This window comes from Centruroides sculpturatus, unplaced genomic scaffold (genome assembly GCF_000671375.1).
Source record: "Centruroides sculpturatus isolate CEXI.00-Female unplaced genomic scaffold, Cexi_2.0 scaffold349, whole genome shotgun sequence".
NCBI classification, from domain to species: Eukaryota; Metazoa; Arthropoda; class Arachnida; order Scorpiones; family Buthidae; genus Centruroides; species Centruroides sculpturatus.
Genome location: NW_019384593.1, coordinates 549235 through 570028, shown reverse-complemented (window position 1 = coordinate 570028; position 20794 = coordinate 549235). Strand labels below are relative to the sequence as shown.

At 28.6% G+C, this 20794-nt stretch overlaps 1 protein-coding gene across 1 annotated transcript in view; it reads left to right on the top strand.

Moving 5' to 3' along the window:
• LOC111624810 overlaps window positions 1-20794 on the top strand; it is a 43165-nt gene that overhangs the window by 10149 nt on the left and 12222 nt on the right. The window contains exons 3-4 of the mRNA XM_023367764.1: window positions 3012-3210; window positions 8954-9081. Of these exons, the coding sequence (XP_023223532.1) occupies window positions 3012-3210; window positions 8954-9081 (327 nt within the window). The remainder of the gene's footprint in view (window positions 1-3011; window positions 3211-8953; window positions 9082-20794) is intronic.

The following is a 20794-nucleotide window of genomic DNA, read 5'->3' as shown; positions in this document are numbered from 1 at the left end:
GTTCAGATACAATTTTTATTTATTTTTTTGAGATATGAAAACAAGATAAGAAAAGGGAATGAAAATTGTTCATAGGTATGCTATTGCACTCTAAGACAACTCATCTCACCTGTTACATGACTCATTTAATATGCTCAATCAGTCATTCATGATAATTCATCTAGAGTCCTTGTATTTAGTTAGCTTTTGTGATGCATTTTTAGTGCATTCTACCTATTACATTAAGAAGAAAGTGTACAAGTGATATTGGCACAAAAATGCAAAAAGTAAAGTGTTTCTCTGGCTTTGAAATTACAAGTATTACATTGATTTGAAGTTGGTGAGTATCAAGTCAATATTAGTGCTTCTTTCAATTTGACAATATTTACAATAAGTGCAATTCTAAAAAAAATCCAGCAACAAGTTGCTTAACTTTCCCGACAACATTTGGTGGTGCCATCTGTTACGATATTTTATTTTAAAAACTTTTTATATTTTTAACTATTATAAAATGGCAAAAATCTTAATTTTGAGAGTAGGAATGTGTTTTATAAAATATTGTAAATGCTAATAATGAGTAAAATTGATATCAAGTCAGACCCTACTGGAGATACACATGATCCCTTTTATCTCCACATTCCCTTGGGGTTTAATCACCAAAATTTAATAGCATCAATCCCCTAATAAACAAACCTCTTGAAAAATTTCAGAAATTTTCAACAAAAAGCACAGGAGTTATTAAGCTTAAAAGAGGGTGAACAAAATTGTGCCCTCCACATACATCAACATCCATACATAAGGGAAAAAATCCTGAATTTTTTTGCCTTTCTCACTGTTTAAAGGTTCCCAGAATCCAAAAATATAAAAATCTGAGGGAGTCATTTTTTGACTAATTGTCTTCTGTTATATATAATAGCCAGAAAAGTAATGTGGATAAGAGGAAGGTTTCATCAACTTAGATCTTAAATAAACAAATAATGAACTTACTGGATAATGTATAACTAAAAACCCAACACCTTATTAATCCAGCAATATTTAATAAGATAATAATAACGTTTTCGACTGTTTTAAACAGCCTTCATCAGTTAAACTATTTCAAACTAAATGGTAAACTTATAATAGACATTATTGCGGCAAAAAAATTTGATTATGTGTATTTTTATTTTATTTTTATTCCGATAAGAATCGTATGTGCAATTTTTGTACGTTTTTGTTATACAACTGCGTTTTACGTTGGAATTTGAGTTTTTAAAAGCTTGTATTCTATTTTTAGCATTCTTTTAGTTTGAAATAGTTTAACTGATGAAGGCTGTTTAAAACAGTCGAAAACGTTATTATTATCTTATTAAATATTGCTGGATTAATAAGGTGTTGGGTTTTTAGTTAGATCTTAAATTTCTTACTTCTAGTTCTTATCATATAATTCTCAGTCTATAAATGACATCCACACTGGAAGGCAGGGAGGGGATTAAGACAAGTCTGACAGAGTCAGACAAGGGGGAGAGGAGAAGTTGAACTTCGGTGCACATCTGTTTTATTTCGTTAAATTTTATACAGTTTATGGATTTTATTATTCATAAAATGATAAAGATTTTGAGAGGGATTGAGTTTTGTTGGATTTCTGAAGAGTGTGGGTTACGGAAACTTGGACAAATTGTAATGATGAGGGGAGGGGGAATAAAAAGTTCAAGAAAAATGCAGACATAATGTATGGATAAACTATAGAAAAAAAAAGCAGCTTAAACCACTGCATATAACAGTTGAAAACCCATCTAATGATTCCCATTGACACAGTTTGTTTTGTAAACTTTTCCTGCAAGACTTTGTATGTTGTCATGACTGCTGAAAATAGATTTTAATATTTAGAAAGTGCTTGCTATATATTAGACCAGCTGTTACCTGCGACTTTGCCCACGGGGGTTTTGCAAGCAAACCCCATTTATATTCAGTATTTCAACAACTATAGTAATTGTTATATAACACCTACCACTGAGATTGATGAGAATTGCTGAGAATCAAACAAACAGTTTTCAATTTTCTGGATCATTTTAAAACGGTTCAAACATTTGGTTAAAAAATCAAAATATATAAAAATATTTATAACAATTTGAAATGTTATCAATTTAATACACTTAAGAACTCAGTGAAGACTAAACTTAGTTAAAAACAAAAAATTGCATCTAAAATAGTACAGTAGAAGCTGTTCTTCAGGTTAAGCCTTAATCCTTTCTCTCCCCCGCGGGGAATTTTCAAAAAATTCTTTCTTAGTGTGCGTTTTCATGATGTACCCTGTGTACAAAATTTCACCTCTTTGGGTTCAGCAGTTTGCTGTTGGCAATGATGAATCAATCACTTACTCACTCACTCACTCAGTCAGTCAGGACAAGTAATTTTATATATTTAGATTATGTTAATAGCTTTATTAATATACGAAACTTATCAATCAAAAGTAATGTGGTTGGTCAAATACTCTCTCACCAATTTTTACTGCAACAGAAAAATTGAGACAAAATCAACTCAAAGTGGCTGCACTCTTTTCATCAACAGAACATCAAAACTGTTCTGTCAAGGTCATCTGCATGTTTTCTTTTACAATTCCATACAAGTGAGAGCCAGTATTAACTTGTTCAAGAAGCCATTTGTTTGAATAAATAGAAAAATGGCTTAATATTTAGATGAATGATAAATGCAATGCCATATGCTTTTAAGCTACTTGACAACCTTGGTAAAGACAAAAAGCATTTTCAATCATATCCAAAAAGAACTTTTTTCAATCTAGCTACTATAAAAGTATTATAATGATATTTTGCACTAATTTGCTTAGAATTTCATTTTCAGGAATGTGTGCATTCTGAGTGTTAATCAGAATATGAGTGTATTTATAAAATGTCCTTATTTTTCAAGAAAAAGTATTTTAGAAAAAATGAAAATATTCAATTACTTTCTTTTAATTATTGTATTATATTAATTAATATAATTATTATATTTACATTTATTTTTTCATTTGTTAATTCAATTTATATTAATTTTAGCACAAGAGCTATGATGCTTATTATTCAATGCAAGTATAAAATCCTAGGAATAAATATTACAAATGGTTCCTTAAGACATGCTATACCAATGGAAGAAAAATATGATTTAACAAGGATTAAAAAATGGGAAGAAATTAAACAATTACTTTTAACTACAGATGAAGAACAAGATTGCATGCAAATGGTAATAAATGAATATGTTTTGAATAAGTTTATAAAATTTTTCAAAGAATAAAGTAAAGAATATACAAAAATAAAATTTAATTTTAATTAATGTAATAAAAAAATTTTTATTAATTTATAATTTTCTAAATGAATTTTTATTTATTTTTTTTCTTAGAAATTGCATTTGTTTAAATAAAAACTTCTTAATAGTTGAAAACTTTGTTTAATTTATTTTATACAATAAACTCATTTATTTTATCATATTTGTCATACTAAGATTTATTTTGTCCATGTGCTAGTATAAAATCAATGAAAATAACATTTTTTAAAAATTATATGTGATTTCATATACAGTGAAAATTCAATCATTCAAGGTTTTACAGTGTATAAAATAGACTCACAAATGATGCCAAACTTAGAATAAGAATAAACTACACTGTCTTTTAGTGTTAAGATTGTTTACTTGAAAATGTTTAATTACAAGCAAGTATTTTTCACATTTTCAAAATGTCATTGTCAGGCAAATGGAGCATATACAATATTTGAATAACAAATTTTTTAAAAATACATTAACAGATTCTAAACCTTAGTGTGTAGTTTTTGCAGAAATTCAAACAGACTTGACAAAAATTCTTTAGTTTTAATTTAAGACAAATAGGAAGCATGTATTCAATGAATACAAAATAAAGTAAAAAAGAAAATGTAGTTATCCTAAAATAATGTAAATATATAAGTTGTAATGTTAACATTTTGCAAAGTGTTACCCATAGTTCTGGTAGTTCAAGATTCAAAAAAGGTTCTGCAGTCAAAACATTGCTTGATAAGGGGGGAACTTCAGTCCATAAAAATGTAAAATTATTTTCTAATACATTTTTAGCAAGGTTGGTAGTGATCCTACTATTATTGCTGTTGTCCTGATGGTATGCTAATTTTCTTGTAGTAGTCCCTATGGATTTCCACGGTTAAGCCATATGGGTTGTCATTAACCGATTCCACAAATGCCGTCACGTCCGGTACATTTTTCCATAGGATGATGATCGTATCATCATCCTATGGAAAAATGTACCGGACGTGACGGCATTTGTGGAATCGGTTAATGACAACCCATATGGCTTAACCGTGGAAATCGAATAGGCTAACAGCATGAAGGTCCAATTCTTAGTCCCTACATAAAGGTGTTTGATCCTTGCTTGTTGTAATGGAATCATATAGATTCCTGATTTCTCTAAAAAGGCAAGACTATTCCTATTATTACATAGTATTCTATGCATAGATAGTTGAGGCTTGACGGAAAGTATAACTTTATATTTCTTGAAAGCACGAACTATAGATAGAGTTATGGCTCTTAAATATGGACTGGAAGAGTGTGCAAAGATTTTTCTTTTTATCATTAATGCATAAGGCAATGGATGGGAAGAGAGACTTGCAGACCATGTTGTTAACATTTAAATTTGGTGTATGAATACCCTGCATTGAATACTGCTGTAGTCACCACTCAGAGCTCTTCATGCACCAAAAAATACATTGAGACTTGATAGTTGAGGCTTGATGGAAAGTATAATTCTATCTCTGCATAGAATACAATTTAATGATAGGAATAGTCTTGCCTTTTTAGTTTTTAGAGAAATCAGGAATCTATATGATTCCATTACATCAAGAGTGAATGGGATCAAAAACCTTTTATTTACAGACTATTACCAGAAAATTAGCAAACCATTTTCAAAAACATAAAGATGAAATTTATAATAGTAAGAATGTATTAGAAAATAATTTTACATGTTTATGGGATGAAGCTTTCCTTCCAGAATGATATTTAGATTATAGAATTATCTTTCTATGGAAGTCACTATACATAATAATGTTAGAACTCTGTAACAAACCCACTCTTGAACTATCAGAGATATGGATAATGCTTTACAAAATGTTAAAATTATAACTTGTAACCATCCTAAACTAATATGATTATATGTTTTATTTTATTTTATATTCATTGAATATATGCTTACTATTTATCTTAAATTAAATCTAAAGAATTTTTTTTTAAATCAATTTTTTAAAAAATATAAAGAAAACCACACCATTGATATAATCAGGGGTGCACAACCTGCGGCCTGCGGGCCACATACGGCCCCCTATCAATGTTTATGCGGCCCGCGGACGGTACAGGCCAAATCCCTTCTTTCGAAGTTTCTAAGTGTAGAACTTTTTCCCTTTCACAAAGTCATTAGCACCCAACTGTTTTATGACTTTCCCTGAGGTGAGAAATGGGGGATTGTTCTATAAATAAGTCTATTTTTAGCTAACACTTTCTGCTTTAGATATCGAATATTTTAAAATGATGTTAGAACGTCATTTCCGATGTTATCGGGAAGTTTCTATTTTGGCGGGAAATCTTCAATTTTATGCTTCGGAAAACTTGCCTATTCGTCTAAATAGCGTCAAATAACAAAAATAAGTGAAAATAGCGCTGAAAAACCATGAAAATAACGATTTTTTAGCATTTGTTTACATTCTAGATTCTGATTGGTATAGTCGAATTTGAATCAATCTTTTCTGAAAAGACGCTTATTCGTCAACCTAATGTCATTCAAACTAGAAAAAAACTAACCAGAGTTCAAAAAGGAATGTACAAAAAGCTATAAAACCAATAATTTACAACAATATCTCTCCATAGACAAAGAATAGAAAAAAAATTTTTCACATCAAATTTATTATTATTAAGTTGGACCAAGAAAATTAATACTGTAGTTGGAATAGAGTCATTACGACTAAAAGGAAGCCATTTGCATTAAAATATTTTGGATTTAATAATTATTACAAACCGCGTCAAGCCATAAACTTGTCAACAAAGAGGGTTGTAAAATGATTCCGTGTAGCTAGAAAGCTGCGGTTTCTTTTGTTTGAAAGAAAACAGATATATTTAGGTTATTTAAGTAGTAAATTAATTGGAACTTTTTATTTACTTTTATTTTTACATTCTTTTTTTCGTAAATTTAAAATTAAATTATTATTTTTAATTTTTATTTTATTTGAAATTTAACAGTCGTAAACTGTGATATATTTAGGACAGAAAAAAAAAAACAGATTGATTCTAGCGCCAATTTGAAACGAGATATCGCAATTTTAATAATTATATTTAAAATATTCAGATTTTCCACTGCACTGTGTTAATCACTTTTGATTCATTTCTGAACACGGGGGTAAAACTGACGGGCCATAAATATAATTTAGGTAAGAATGGTAACCACATTTATGATGGATTAGTGTCCTGCACCTGGCATGTTGACGATCTGACTCACAAATTCTGAGAAATGGTGGAGACGCCCGGACAGGGGTCGAACGAATTAAGACCTGCCTGGCCACGTGTGCGTAATAGTCTTCTGTCCCCGCCTCTTTAGTCTTTGGTCAGAGTGGATACAGAACAAAGCACGTGGTAGTCTAGCTTGCCTTATCTCAAACATGATTTGTTGCGGGCCTCAGAATTTTCGGCACAATGAGACATTGTTTTGCAGAGTGAACAGTATGGCGCCGGGCATTAAACGCAAGGTCAATCGCGAGAATCATCAGTTTCAAGAAGTGGAAGTGTGGACTAACAAGTACTGTTTTGTGCAACAGAACAACAGCATTATTTGCCTTTTGTGCAATGGAACAATAGCAGTGCCAAAAGAATTCAACCTGAAGCGACATCATGAAAGCCAACACAAGGATTTCCTTCTACAAGGTACGGAACGCAAACGGAAAATCGAATCATTACGACGATCACTAATCAGCCAACAAAATGTGTTCAAGAAACAATCTGGAGAATTGAATGCGGCTGTTGAAGCCAGCCTAAAAATATCTGCTTTAATAGCCAAGAATGGGAAACCTTTCACAGATGGCGATATGATAAAAAAGTGTCTTATCATCGCAAGTGAGATGTGTCCTGAGAAGACAGTGTTTTCAAACAATCGGTCTTAACCACATGATGATACAACAAAGAATCTCGCAAATTGCATCAGACAACGCATTAATCACTTGGAGGTCCGGCCCCCAGTCAATTAACTTAATCCTAATTTGGCCCTTCTTCAAAAAAGGTTGTTCATCCCTGATATAATACATATCTATTACTTACTAAAGAATTTTTATCAAGTCAGTTCAAATTCCTGCAAAAAAATTCCTGCAAGCCATGCACAAAAACTGTGCACTAAGGTTTAGACTGTGTACTTTGAATCTGTTAGCATATTTTTAAAAAAATTATTATTTGAATATTGTATATGTTACCAGCCAAACCCAATTTCAGGCCAAACTAATTTATCCTTCGCGTGTCAGGATATATTAGTTTAGCCTAGGACAATCTAGTTTGACCTAAATACTTTAGTCTTAACTAGTTTGTCTTAGGCCGAACTGATTTAGAATTATTATTATTTAAGTCAGGCCTGGCCAACCCAAATTGTTTCGCAGGCCACTTTGATCAAGTGTAACATTACAATGGGACACAATTTAGGCAAAATGCTTTTAAAAAAGTAAAACAAATGCAAAATGAATAAGATTTCATTGTTATACCAAGAGTTTGTACTCGCACTTGCGCATTATAACAATGACACATGCAAATTTTCATTTATTTAATTGTTTTGGTATACACAAAATGGAAAACGAAAGTTTTAATAGATATTGAATATGTAATATCGCTTAGCGTGCCACACAATTTAATGTGACGGGCCACGGGTTGGCCAGGCCTGATTTAAGTATATTAATGGTTAAAATAAAATTAAAAGGCAATCAATTAGATGAGTAATATTTATTCAAACATAGTCTACTTAATTATAAAAAACCGGTATTGATTAGAAGTGACACAACACTTGTACAAAACTATAAAATAAAAATAAGCTAATCAGTACTTATCAGTTTGTATTTTTTTTATTAAGCCGTGCACTTTTAAAGGTAATTACTTTCGAAAATATTTTCAGAAATTCAAATGAAATAATAAAAATAACTTTTAAAGTCAAACTAAAATTAAAAATGAACTTGTTTGTGTTTCTTAATGTAACATATAAAATATTTAATCTTTTATTTATTTTTACAGGATGGGTTAAAGTGTACCTAGGTAACCCCAAAGGTGGCATTTCGGATTGTTCGTGCTCCCAGCGGACTCCTCCCAGAGGGAAGCTGCTGGCAGGCTGCCCATTGTTTAAAGTCACTAGTTATTGATTCACAGTAGTTCTTGAACAAAAGATAAAAAAGGAAACGTCTACTAAAAATGTAGTTAAATTAACCTAATCAAACCAACCTAACTGAAGCACCGCTATTGGGATTACCTAGATACACTTTAACCACTGGATGCACTGTGGTGGCATTTCGAATTACACAAAATTATTATTTTTTTTATACTGGCACCTATTTGTAGTATATAAATCAGTTCAGCCTAGATCAAACTAGTTAAGCCTAAAGTATTTAGGCCAAACTAGATTATCCTAGGCTAAACTAGTATATCCTGAAATGCATAGGATAAACTAGTTTGGTCTGAAATTGGGTTTGGCCGGTAACATATATGCTCCATTTGTCTGATGGTTATAATTTTTGAAATGTCAAAAGTATTTGCATGTAATTAAATATTTTAGTAAATAAACTTAATCATTCANTTTTAGCATTCAAACTCTGAAGCATTCAAAGTTAATGTCATTGAAAATACCAGGTACAACTGTATTTAGATTCTTTTCAAAGTTTTTATATTTTCTGCTATCATCATATTGTATTTAGAATGATTTATTTAAATATGATTACTCTATTTTAACTACAAGGTGCAGTCAAAAAGTTCTAGGACTGGTCCAATGAAAATGTCTGAAGTACATGTTAATTCATTGAGAGTTGTTGCCTTCAAAAAAACTCCTTCTTCTGTAGCATTCAGTTTTAAAAACATTCCTGGAATGTATTTTTGTGACATTGTTAAGCACTTGCTGTGATTCTGTTTGAATGTCATCAATGTTCTCAAATCATTGTCCTTTTTTAGCACTTTATTTCAGTCATGGAAATAAAAAAAATCACATGGTGCAAAGTCTGGTGAATAAGGAGGGTGGAGAACCATGGCCATTTTATTTTTGACAAGAAATTGTTGAATAGGGATAGCTGTGTGAGTGAGTTGTTGTCATGATGCAACAACCAGTGTGAGTTTTCCAAAGATCTGGTCTTTTTCGTCTAACATTTTCACACAGGCACCTCAAAACATCCATATAAAAATTTTGACTTTCAGTTTGATCTCATGGAACAAATTCTCAAAGAATAATTCCCTCCCTATTGAAAAAAGCAATGAACATGCTCAAGATTGCACCTCACTTGGTGTGTATTCTTTGGATGAGCTCATTGCATTATCTCTAAATGCTTCTTTAAGCATTGTGTACAATTCTGTTGCAGTCTTACCATGTTTCAAACAAAATTTCCACATGCACACTGTTCCTTAAAAGAATTCATTTTACAAAGAAAAATTTAAGAAAAAAATCTTTTTACAAAACTTGAAATAGTAAAATATTATTATTTGTCTATTTTCAAAAACTATAGAATTTTCAATATTTAACGTCACTAAAATTTTCAACTTTTAGGGAAATATAGTGCACTCTCCAATTTTCTTACTGTATATATTGGCATGTAAGGCAACTTTTTAAACATGAAAAAATTTTTGTAAATTTTATAGATTAATTTATATGGTGGGTGTAAAATGTGAACATTCACACAGAATGATAAAAAAGTGGAACAGCTCTTCTAACAATTAGTGTACTGTACTACCTAATGTAATTCTATCAGGCAGCTACAAATGTGTTTAACTAAAACTCATATTTGATGAACTTATTTAATATAGCAATGAATACAATAGAAATTTAATATAAATGAATACTATACCATATGTTATTTTCAACAGCTGATGACCAATCATGCATCTGATGCAAATGGCAGAGCATAAACAAAGGTGTATTATAATATTCTACTGTTTTATGCCATATACATTAGCATTATATGATTTTATGGTTTATTGTACAGATAGACTGGCAGGCCAAATGCATCTTGATCTGAAAGGTCCATTGTGCAGTTCACAAAAAAAATTACTTCAGAAGTTTAATTCTAAGAAAAAAAGACAGTAGTTCTCTGAAGGAAAGCTGAGGAACATGTTCAGGACTCAAAAAAAGGGATACAGAGGAATGTTCTCAGTAGCTATGCAAAAGTGCAGCAGTTTCAGTTGGCACATATGTTTATAAAAGTGACAAAATCAGTCACAACACTGACTAAAAAGCAAACATGATTTCTTTTGAAAGACAAATCTTTAGTTTGCCCAGAGAGCATGCTAGACAGAAATGCCTTGCTCTGCATTAAACCAGGAGTTAGGTTTTTAGTGCTGAGAATAATTGGAGGTAGTCTATTTTTTGACATATCTAAAAAAAGTATTATAGATAATACCAAGAGCTGGTTCAGGCTCTACAAAAGGATATAAAGCTCCCTGCTTAGCCAATAAATTAACACTTAAATTGCCAGTGATATGGCAATTTAAGTGCTAATTTATTTTTCTTAATTCTTAATTCAGCCCTTTCTTTTTTGGGTGCCAGAACATAGCACCCAAAAAAAAGACTATTATGGATAGCCAGCTCACTGAGACATAAACAAGTGCTATCAGAAACAATGTAGGCAGTTTTTGTTAACCCATTATTTCCTTTTTCCTAACATCTTAGAATTTTAACAATCTAATATGGGGCCTTATTCTGGTCACCGTCTCTGGTCTTTCATCTCTCACAAGCCGGTCACTGATTGGCTAATCCAAATGATTAACCAATCAGCGACATTTCTCTTGCATAAGTTTCATTTTAGTTTTTCTTTTTACTTTAGAAATTTTAAAATTTTACACAATTAATACAAATTTCGGATTGTGGCTGGAATCTCACACATATAGGGTATATTAATATGCTTTAAGTTTTGGAAAAGATATGACATTGTACAAACAGTAAAAAAATTTCTGATGTGTAAGTGGAAGATGTTCCTAAACTCTGAACATATCGGAGATGGTTTAAAAAGTTCCTTTCAGGAAATTTTGAAGTACAGGATATGAAATGTATGGAGCATCCAAAATCTGTTGATAAAGAAAAGTTGCAGGAAGAAATTGTTAAAAGTTGAAAAAAAATCACACCTAAAATAAAGTTAAAAAAAAGCACTGAAAACAGTGTAAATTGAGCAAGCAAAAGATGGATTGTGTTTGTACTTCAAGTGAATTTTTTCATTGCATGCACAGTTTGAACTTTGAAACATCATTCAAACTCTAAAGTGAATTACAGTAGAGCGTCGTTTATCCGAAAGCTGGTTATCCGAAACGTTTGTTATCCGAAAGCATTNATTTCTCTAAATTAAATTAATCGCTAATTTTTTATTATTAAATTCAATACAGTTTCTAGTGTCAAATTATATTAATTAATTTTAATGTAAAACTAGCTCTATAATTTTAGAAATTCTTTGTCTACTTCTAAATTCTGTTTTTATCATACATTACAAAAGCATGTATTGATTATTTAAAAAAACCATTGTATGTTGAAAAATATACAACAGTGGATTCCTTTTCTTAAGTGAATACCTGTTCTAAGCAGTCTCCATCTATATATCTGCTAAACTTAGGTTCTACTATATTAAACTATTCATTTGTGTTTGTAGGAATAAAAGCATAGCCAAAAAGTTTGCAATAATGAAAGAAATACAAATATTGATAAATAATTCATTATTAAATAAATTAATTAATTGACAAATAGATTACAAACAAATGTATTTAAATATTCATTTTATTTCGCATGTAATTTGTCTTAAATGAAATTTTTTTTTCTAGACTGGAAAAAGACAATTAAATCTGTTGGTTTTAACAGTGGTATTTAAGTCTTCTCATTTAAAAAAATGACGGAATAAGTTTAACCAATAAAATATTCTAGCAATGAAAATTTTATATAATTTTGAATCTGTACACTAAAGATTATGTGTAATATAAGCAGATTTTAAGTAAAGAAAATAGCAAGAAATTAATTTATAATTACAAAGCTAAAACCCCTAGAACTTATTAAATATATTTACTTTAATTTATCACACAAATATTTCATTTACATTAAGTATACAGTATATGGAAATAATATTTAATTTCAATAACAACATATTTAATTTTTTCATCTTTCATTTTTTTCATTCTTTCAACTAACTCATTAATTTTTTTCTGTAAGATATGAAAGAAAACAGTATCAAAAACAAAATTGAAGTAAAATAATTTATACACACAGAGAAGTATTTGATTACAAGTAATTTTAAAAATAATTAGTATTGTTTGATTTTACACTAATACTTAATAAAGCAAAACTTTCTTAATTTTTTAAATAACCAAAAATGAATTCTAAATGTAATAAAATTTTGATATGACATTATAAACAGGATTTGAAAATTAAAATATATTTTTAATACATCATACTTTCTACAAATACATAGTAAATAGTTTTATTAAAGGGTTATCACATAACTGAAACCATTATTGCTTTATTTACAATCTAAAATGCATTTCAGTCCCTGGTGTTAAATGGCCCTCATCATTTCTCTTTTGCTGTTAAATATTGGATGATATCCTGATCCTCCATGTCCGTGTTGTTGAGGGCCATTTTGAGTTTTATTGATCATATAATATATATATGTAAAGTTTCTTTTCCCACCTTGTGTTTTTTGTCGTTAACATGTGGTCCTTCTTTTTTCATCTTCTCAAAACTTCTCTTTCAGTGTTGTCAGATCTTGATGCTTTTGTTCTGGTGTTGCCAGATCTCAACGCTTGTGTTCTGGTGTTGCCAGCTGTTTTTTTTTCTAAACTATACCTTTACATATATAAAACAAAAAATACATTAACAGTGTTACAAGACTCATACAAACATTCGTAAACTCAACAATATCACTAAAATAATAAAATGTAAAACCAATATCCCTTTAGCAAAGGAAAATAAAACAATTTTACCTGTTGATAAAGTAAGATTAAGACTAAATATATTTTGATTATTAAGTAAATTATCTGTTTAATTGCTGTAAGTGGGGCATGTTTCCATGTGACCATGTTAAAAGTGAATCATCTAAAAGAAATAATTATGGCCCCTTGATGCATGAGAAGAATATAAGGCCGCAATGATTTATTACAATATTTGTGAAACAACACATTTTCAATCATTTGTTGTAGTGTATAATATAGTGTAATAAAAAGTTTATCATGGAATTTGTAAAGCTGTTGACAGCTAAGTGTGTGATTTAAGTATTTTATTGGATATTAATTTTAGCATTTTATTATTATTTTAGTGGTGGTGATATTTAAGGATGTTTGTGTGAGTTTAGTAACACTGTTAATGTACTTTTTGCCTTATATATATANTATTGTTATTGCTAAAATCTTAATTTTCAAACATTGTGCATATGATTTAAGTTTATGTAATAATCTGTTTAGGAATGCATAAATTAAATATATGATTTCTTGTATATGATTGGTAGATTTAACTAAAAATAAGTAAATGATAGTAAAATTATATTAATTACATTAGTATTGTAATTATTTTTTGAAAATTAAGAAACTTTTATTTATTTATTTTTGTACTTACTGTATTATCATCATTATGTTTTTACTGTATAATGTTTATTTTTGATATTTAACTTTAGGTTATCATGCCATGGGTGGTTTGGGAAGGTGGCTTGTGGATCTAACTCTCTTAATTTCACAACTAGGTTAGTAAAGTTGTCATTTTCAAATATCTAATTAATTTTAAAAATTTTACATTAATTTTTCTATTTTACACATATAAATTATGTAAACTTATGTAAGTCTATTTAAATATTGGAATAACTTACATTTTAAATGAATTTTTATAAGTCAATTTATCAGCTGTTAATGTTACTATTTGTAATAATCTAACAAACGTTAAAAATATTTTTTGAATTCAAAATAATTACTTATTGATGAATATTTTAATAGTACAATATTTTGTATTTTTTTCCCCTATTAAAAAATACAGTTATAATTTCTTTGGAATTTCTTTAATTTAAAAAACCTAAAGAATCTATTTTTATTACAATACAACTATGATGATTTATTGTAATTTATGATGGTTATTTAATTGCTTTTTCAGAGATTGTCAGTTTATGGTACATAAGAAAAACATGAATAAAATGAATCTATATTATTATTTGGGGATATGAAAAGTTTTAAATCTTATTTGGTTGTTTTTTATAATTGTATGTTTATATATTGCCTAAAAAATTATTAATGGATATCACTATGCACATATATAGTGAAACTTAGATTTAGCAAACATCTGTACTTATGAGTTAGAAAAAACAATTTCTTGTGACACTAGTATCTTTTCATTGCATAATTGAAATGAGGCATTAAGAAATGTGGAAAATTTAGAAAAAGGAAAGAATGCAGAATGAATCAAATGAATCATGTTTTGAAAAAATTTGAGAAACTTAAATAATTGGTAAAATTGGTTGCCTAATTTGCAAGTCTTTTGAGTCTCTCTCTGAGTCAGATCATTTTTTGAAATTTCTCTAAATTAAATTAATCGCTAATTTTTTATTATTAAATTCAATACAGTTTCTAGTGTCAAATTATATTAATTAATTTTAATGTAAAACTAGCTCTATAATTTTAGAAATTCTTTGTCTACTTCTAAATTCTGTTTTTATCATACATTACAAAAGCATGTATTGATTATTTAAAAAAACCATTGTATGTTGAAAAATATACAACAGTGGATTCCTTTTCTTAAGTGAATACCTGTTCTAAGCAGTCTCCATCTATATATCTGCTAAACTTAGGTTCTACTATATTAAACTATTCATTTGTGTTTGTAGGAATAAAAGCATAGCCAAAAAGTTTGCAATAATGAAAGAAATACAAATATTGATAAATAATTCATTATTAAATAAATTAATTAATTGACAAATAGATTACAAACAAATGTATTTAAATATTCATTTTATTTCGCATGTAATTTGTCTTAAATGAAATTTTTTTTTCTAGACTGGAAAAAGACAATTAAATCTGTTGGTTTTAACAGTGGTATTTAAGTCTTCTCATTTAAAAAAATGACGGAATAAGTTTAACCAATAAAATATTCTAGCAATGAAAATTTTATATAATTTTGAATCTGTACACTAAAGATTATGTGTAATATAAGCAGATTTTAAGTAAAGAAAATAGCAAGAAATTAATTTATAATTACAAAGCTAAAACCCCTAGAACTTATTAAATATATTTACTTTAATTTATCACACAAATATTTCATTTACATTAAGTATACAGTATATGGAAATAATATTTAATTTCAATAACAACATATTTAATTTTTTCATCTTTCATTTTTTTCATTCTNATATATATACACAGGCATCCCTTGTACAATACAGCACTTCTACAACATGGTTTCATTCTAACATAGTTTGAAAATTGAGAAAATCCCCATACAACACTGTTTTTGGTTTTGCTCTAACATGGTTTGAAAATTTTGGAAATCCTCTTTACAAAATTTCACAACTTTTAAGTACAAACTCCATTATTTGATATTTTTTTTATTCCGATGATTGTGTGTTGTCTCAAATTTGCCATCAATTTTAGAATATTGAAATATTTTATTATTTTTTGTGCCTTTCATCAGGTTTACTTTAATGAAAACTGATAGTGCAATTTTTTCTTCTTCATCTTAGCTTTCCTATCAACCAAGTGTTGTTGTTGTTGCTTTCAGACTTTAGCCTTTAAGACTGTTACTGTATTTTGTTTTTATAGATTAATCTTCATATTTAGTTAAATTTATTTAAACATTTTTAGGTAAGTGTTGTTAAGCTTTTTTTTAACTGTAGGTCAGCAATCATTCATACAAATTAATGAAATATGGTGGTATCTCAGTCCTTGAACTATTTCCAACTCAAACAATTCAGTATTCAAACATAAATTCTGGAAAAAATTGCTCGGTACTCAACTTAAACAAGTGCTACTCACTAGTACAAATTTTCAGTTAATAATACATTTTTATTTTGTCATACGTAAAAAATTTTCATAATAAAAATAAAAAAATAATGAAATTGTTGCTGGTACTTCTGATCAAGATCAACAAAAAATGCTGAGATGACGACGATACTTTGTAAAAAGAAAACACCCTCTTTAATTAATTTTAATTAAAGAGGGTGTTTCCATTAAAATTAATATTAACATGTAATACAGTACTTCTAATTTTGATTGTTAATTAATTATTGATTGCTTTAATAAACATATTTCTCTTAGTGTAACAAAAAGAATATTATAGTTTTATTAACTTTTGGAACCTAACCCTATGTTTTGCACTTATCCTTTGTTTCATATAGCATGGATTTACATAACATGGCACTTTTTTAGAATGTAACTACCATGTTATGTGGGATACCTGTATATAATATATTTTTAAGTTATATTTTTTAATTTCTTTGACATATCCTTTTAATGTCAAAATCAATGAAATCAGAATTTTATCTAATTGTTGTTTTATTTACTTACCCAGCATAATGTTATCAGTTGGTTATTATTATCAGTATGGACAAGTCCTAAAGTGATTTACTATAAGCAGAATCTACTATACTATTAGTATATAATAATGAGCAATTATTTATTTTGACATTGTCACAATGCCTGGCTTGAATTTTTAATCATATCAAACAAATTAAAAAATTTGTTTAACTTAAAATATATACTCTCCATCTGAAATTATTAGTGGCTTGCCCCTGTACATCATACTTTTCCTTTAACAATAGAGTTGTACTGGTCATCTATCTAACACCTTTCAGGGGAAATTGTTGAATTGAAATAACACGACTTTCAGTTTGCATTGGAAGTTCTTATATAGTTAATTGTGGCCTTCTGCCCCTAAGGTTTCCATATCTGGTCTTGTCTTTCATCTGTCTAACTCCATTCTCGAGATTAAAGAAAGACAGATAGACAATAGTGAGAATTTATAGGTCTACATTTTTTTCAAATTGCAGCCCAATAACTCTTGCAGACTAGAATAGTATACCATTAAACCTAAAAAACACTGACCTGGAGTTAACATTATAGTATATAGTATACAAAATAACAAGGAAGACAGACACTATAAAACAGTCTGAACTTGGAAGACTCTACACTAAGTACCTTAATGATTTCAACTAGAATCATGTTAACAAAACTGCATCAAACTGCTGGCTGACTTATGGATGAACCTCTTTGGAGAGATTGATAAACACACAAATCACCAAAAACAAATAATGAACCATTTTCGTTTTTTTAAAAATTTACAAGGCAGCTACGTTCTATTTATAGAACAGTTTTTTCAGTTTGTATTTCCTGGGGAAGGCCGATAAATTTAGTGGCCAAAAATGTTTGATCTTTAAAATTTTGGACTTTTATTTTGCTGGAAAGTTTGAATTTAGGTGTGATTCATGACTCTACAGTTCCAGTTTATGGTGAGGTTGTATTTATTAAACAAGGTCCAAGTAGACAATATAGAAACAAAATTGTTAATATTGAAATTTAATATTGTTATGTATAATTTATGCAAAACTTTTTCAAAAGTTTTATTTTATTTAGATCTCAATGGCTTATTTTATTATTACCACCACTCTNGTTAACAAGTATGTATATACAGTATAATTAAAAGTTTATTTTAGTTTTAATTACATTTAAGATTCTTGATTAATATTGTAATGTTAATAGTAAAGCATCATTATTTAATTAATAATTACATTTGTTAATAGTAGTCTGTTATATTAGTACGGTACAATCTATTTATTATAATTATCAACATTATTATCAGTCATAATGTTAGAATTAACATATCTCAAAACATCTAAGTTAAAATACACTTACAAAACTTCTCATTTGGTAATCAGAATTTTGGTTATAGTTGTCATTGCCTTTAAGGAAAAAGGTAGTTTAAAAATATCATGCTACCAGTTTTAGCCAGTGCTTTGTACATTCTTTATTTTAATCATTAATTGTTCACAATATAATAGTTTAATATATAATATATATACACAGGCATCCCTTGTACAATACAGCACTTCTACAACATGGTTTCATTCTAACATAGTTTGAAAATTGAGAAAATCCCCATACAACACTGTTTTTGGTTTTGCTCTAACATGGTTTGAAAATTTTGGAAATCCTCTTTACAAAATTTCACAAGTTTTAAGTACAAACTCCATTATTTGATATTTTTTTATTCAGATGATTGTGTGTTGTCTCAAATTTGCCATCAATTTTAGAATATTGAAATATTTTATTATTTTTTGTGCCTTTCATCAGGTTTACTTTAATGAAAACTGATAGTGCAATTTTTTCTTCTTCATCTTAGCTTTCCTATCAACCAAGTGTTGTTGTTGTTGCTTTCAGACTTTAGCCTTTAAGACTGTTACTGTATTTTGTTTTTATAGATTAATCTTCATATTTAGTTAAATTTATTTAAACATTTTTAGGTAAGTGTTGTTAAGCTTTTTTTTAACCGTAGGTCAGCAATCATTCATACAAATTAATGAAATTTGGTGGTATCTCAGTCCTTGAACTATTTCCAACTCAAACAATTCAGTATTCAAACATAAATTCTGGAAAAAATTGCTCGGTACTCAACTTAAACAAGTGCTACTCACTAGAACAAATTTTCAGTTAATAATACATTTTTATTTTGTCATACNTTGGTATCCGACAATGTGTAGAATGGGAGTAGGCTCTGGCCACTAGTTTGCAGAATGCGAATGTCTTATATGACCATGGGTCTGCTGAATTGGAAGGTATGAATAGGGGAGGACATAAGTAGCTTTGCAGTAAATTGCTGTGGTGAATTTGTTATCAGCTACTTGAATCTTGATGTCTAAGAAATTAATGCTATTACAGCTTTCCTGATTACAACTTTAGCATTAATCCATAGGTGTTATTATTAAACACCTTTAACACCTCCCCAATATCCGAATGTTTTCTCCATACAATTAAAATGTCATTGATATATCAGGTGTAAAGCAGAATGTTATGTTTGATGTTTTTTAATGACCACTCCTCCAATTGTCGTAGGACCAATTCACAGAGAGCCCCTGAAATGGGGCTAACTCATGGGTACTCCACATTTTTGGATGTAGATATGCTTGTTAAAATGAAAACTGGACAAATAGCATAATAAGTGAGTAAGCTCTAATATCTGCGAGTGTTATGATTGTGCCTCAGGGATAGAGCTTAGGAAGTAATCTCTCAATATGCAGAAGTAATGTTCCAACCGTACAGACAGAAATATGGAAATAAAATTCATCTCTATTTGCGTGGAAACACTATCTAGACTCATAATATACGTCCTGCGTGGAAACACATCTAGACTCATAATATATGTCATACGCGATACGTCACAGCCATTTTCGTTCTTTTAAAAATTTACAAGGCAGCTACGTTCTATTTATAGAACAGTTTTTTCAGTTTGTATTTCCTGAGGAAGGCCGATAAATTTAGTGGCCAAAAATGTTTGATCTTTAAAATTTTGGACTTTTATTTTGCTGGAAAGTTTGAATTTAGGTGTGATTCATGACTCTACAGTTCCAGTTTATGGTGAGGTTGTATTTATTAAACAAGGTCCAAGTAGACAATATAGAAACAAAATTGTTAATATTGAAATTTAATATTGTTACGTATAATTTATGCAAAACTTTTTCAAAAGTTTTATTTTATTTAGATCTCAATGGCTTATTTTATTATTACCACCTCTCTTTCTTCTTTCTCTACTACGTCATTTACATAAATTAGCAGTATTTAGGTAAGTATTGTAATCAATTATTTTTATTGATTTTTTTCCCCCTTAAATGTTATAACTATTAGATATTCTTTTCTACATTAAAATATAGTTATATTAAATATTTTTATATTGGAACAAATTACATTTATTATCCTTTTTTTCATAAAAAAAATATATGTATTTTTTTTATTAAATATGATAAATTGTCAAATACATAATATATAGATTAAATAATTTAATGTGATGATAAATCGAACATAGTCACATGCATTTTATGGGGTATAGTAAATCAAAACAAATTAAAAGTTTTTCTTTTGAATGATTGTAATTTTGCATGTTTTTGAAATTTTTTTCAAATATTCAATCTCTATATTTTTTGTAATTTGTTTTTCTTTTAATATTTATTTATATGAAAAATATGCTTATTACACAAAGTATTTCTTGTTTGATGGTATTTATAACAATCTAATAACAAATTAAATTACAATAAAATGAAATGTTGACAAAAAATAAAACAATTTATAAAAGTACAATAAAAAGGGTTGCAGTAATCTGGAAAATTTTAAGTTCTCTTGAATAATCTTCTTTAATAGCACATTTCATATTAAAGTGACATTCTAATTCTTTTTATATAGTTATTTCAAAATTTTTTATATTGATGTACAAGAGTAATCGCAAAAGTAAGGTCTCGTATTTTTTTAAAAGTACAAAGAAATGTTCATTTTCAATAATGTTCATATCATTTTAAAGCTTGAACGTTTATCTATTTTTCTACATAATTTCCATTTCAGTCAATGCATTTTTGTATGCACTGTGGCAGTTTATGTATGCCCATGT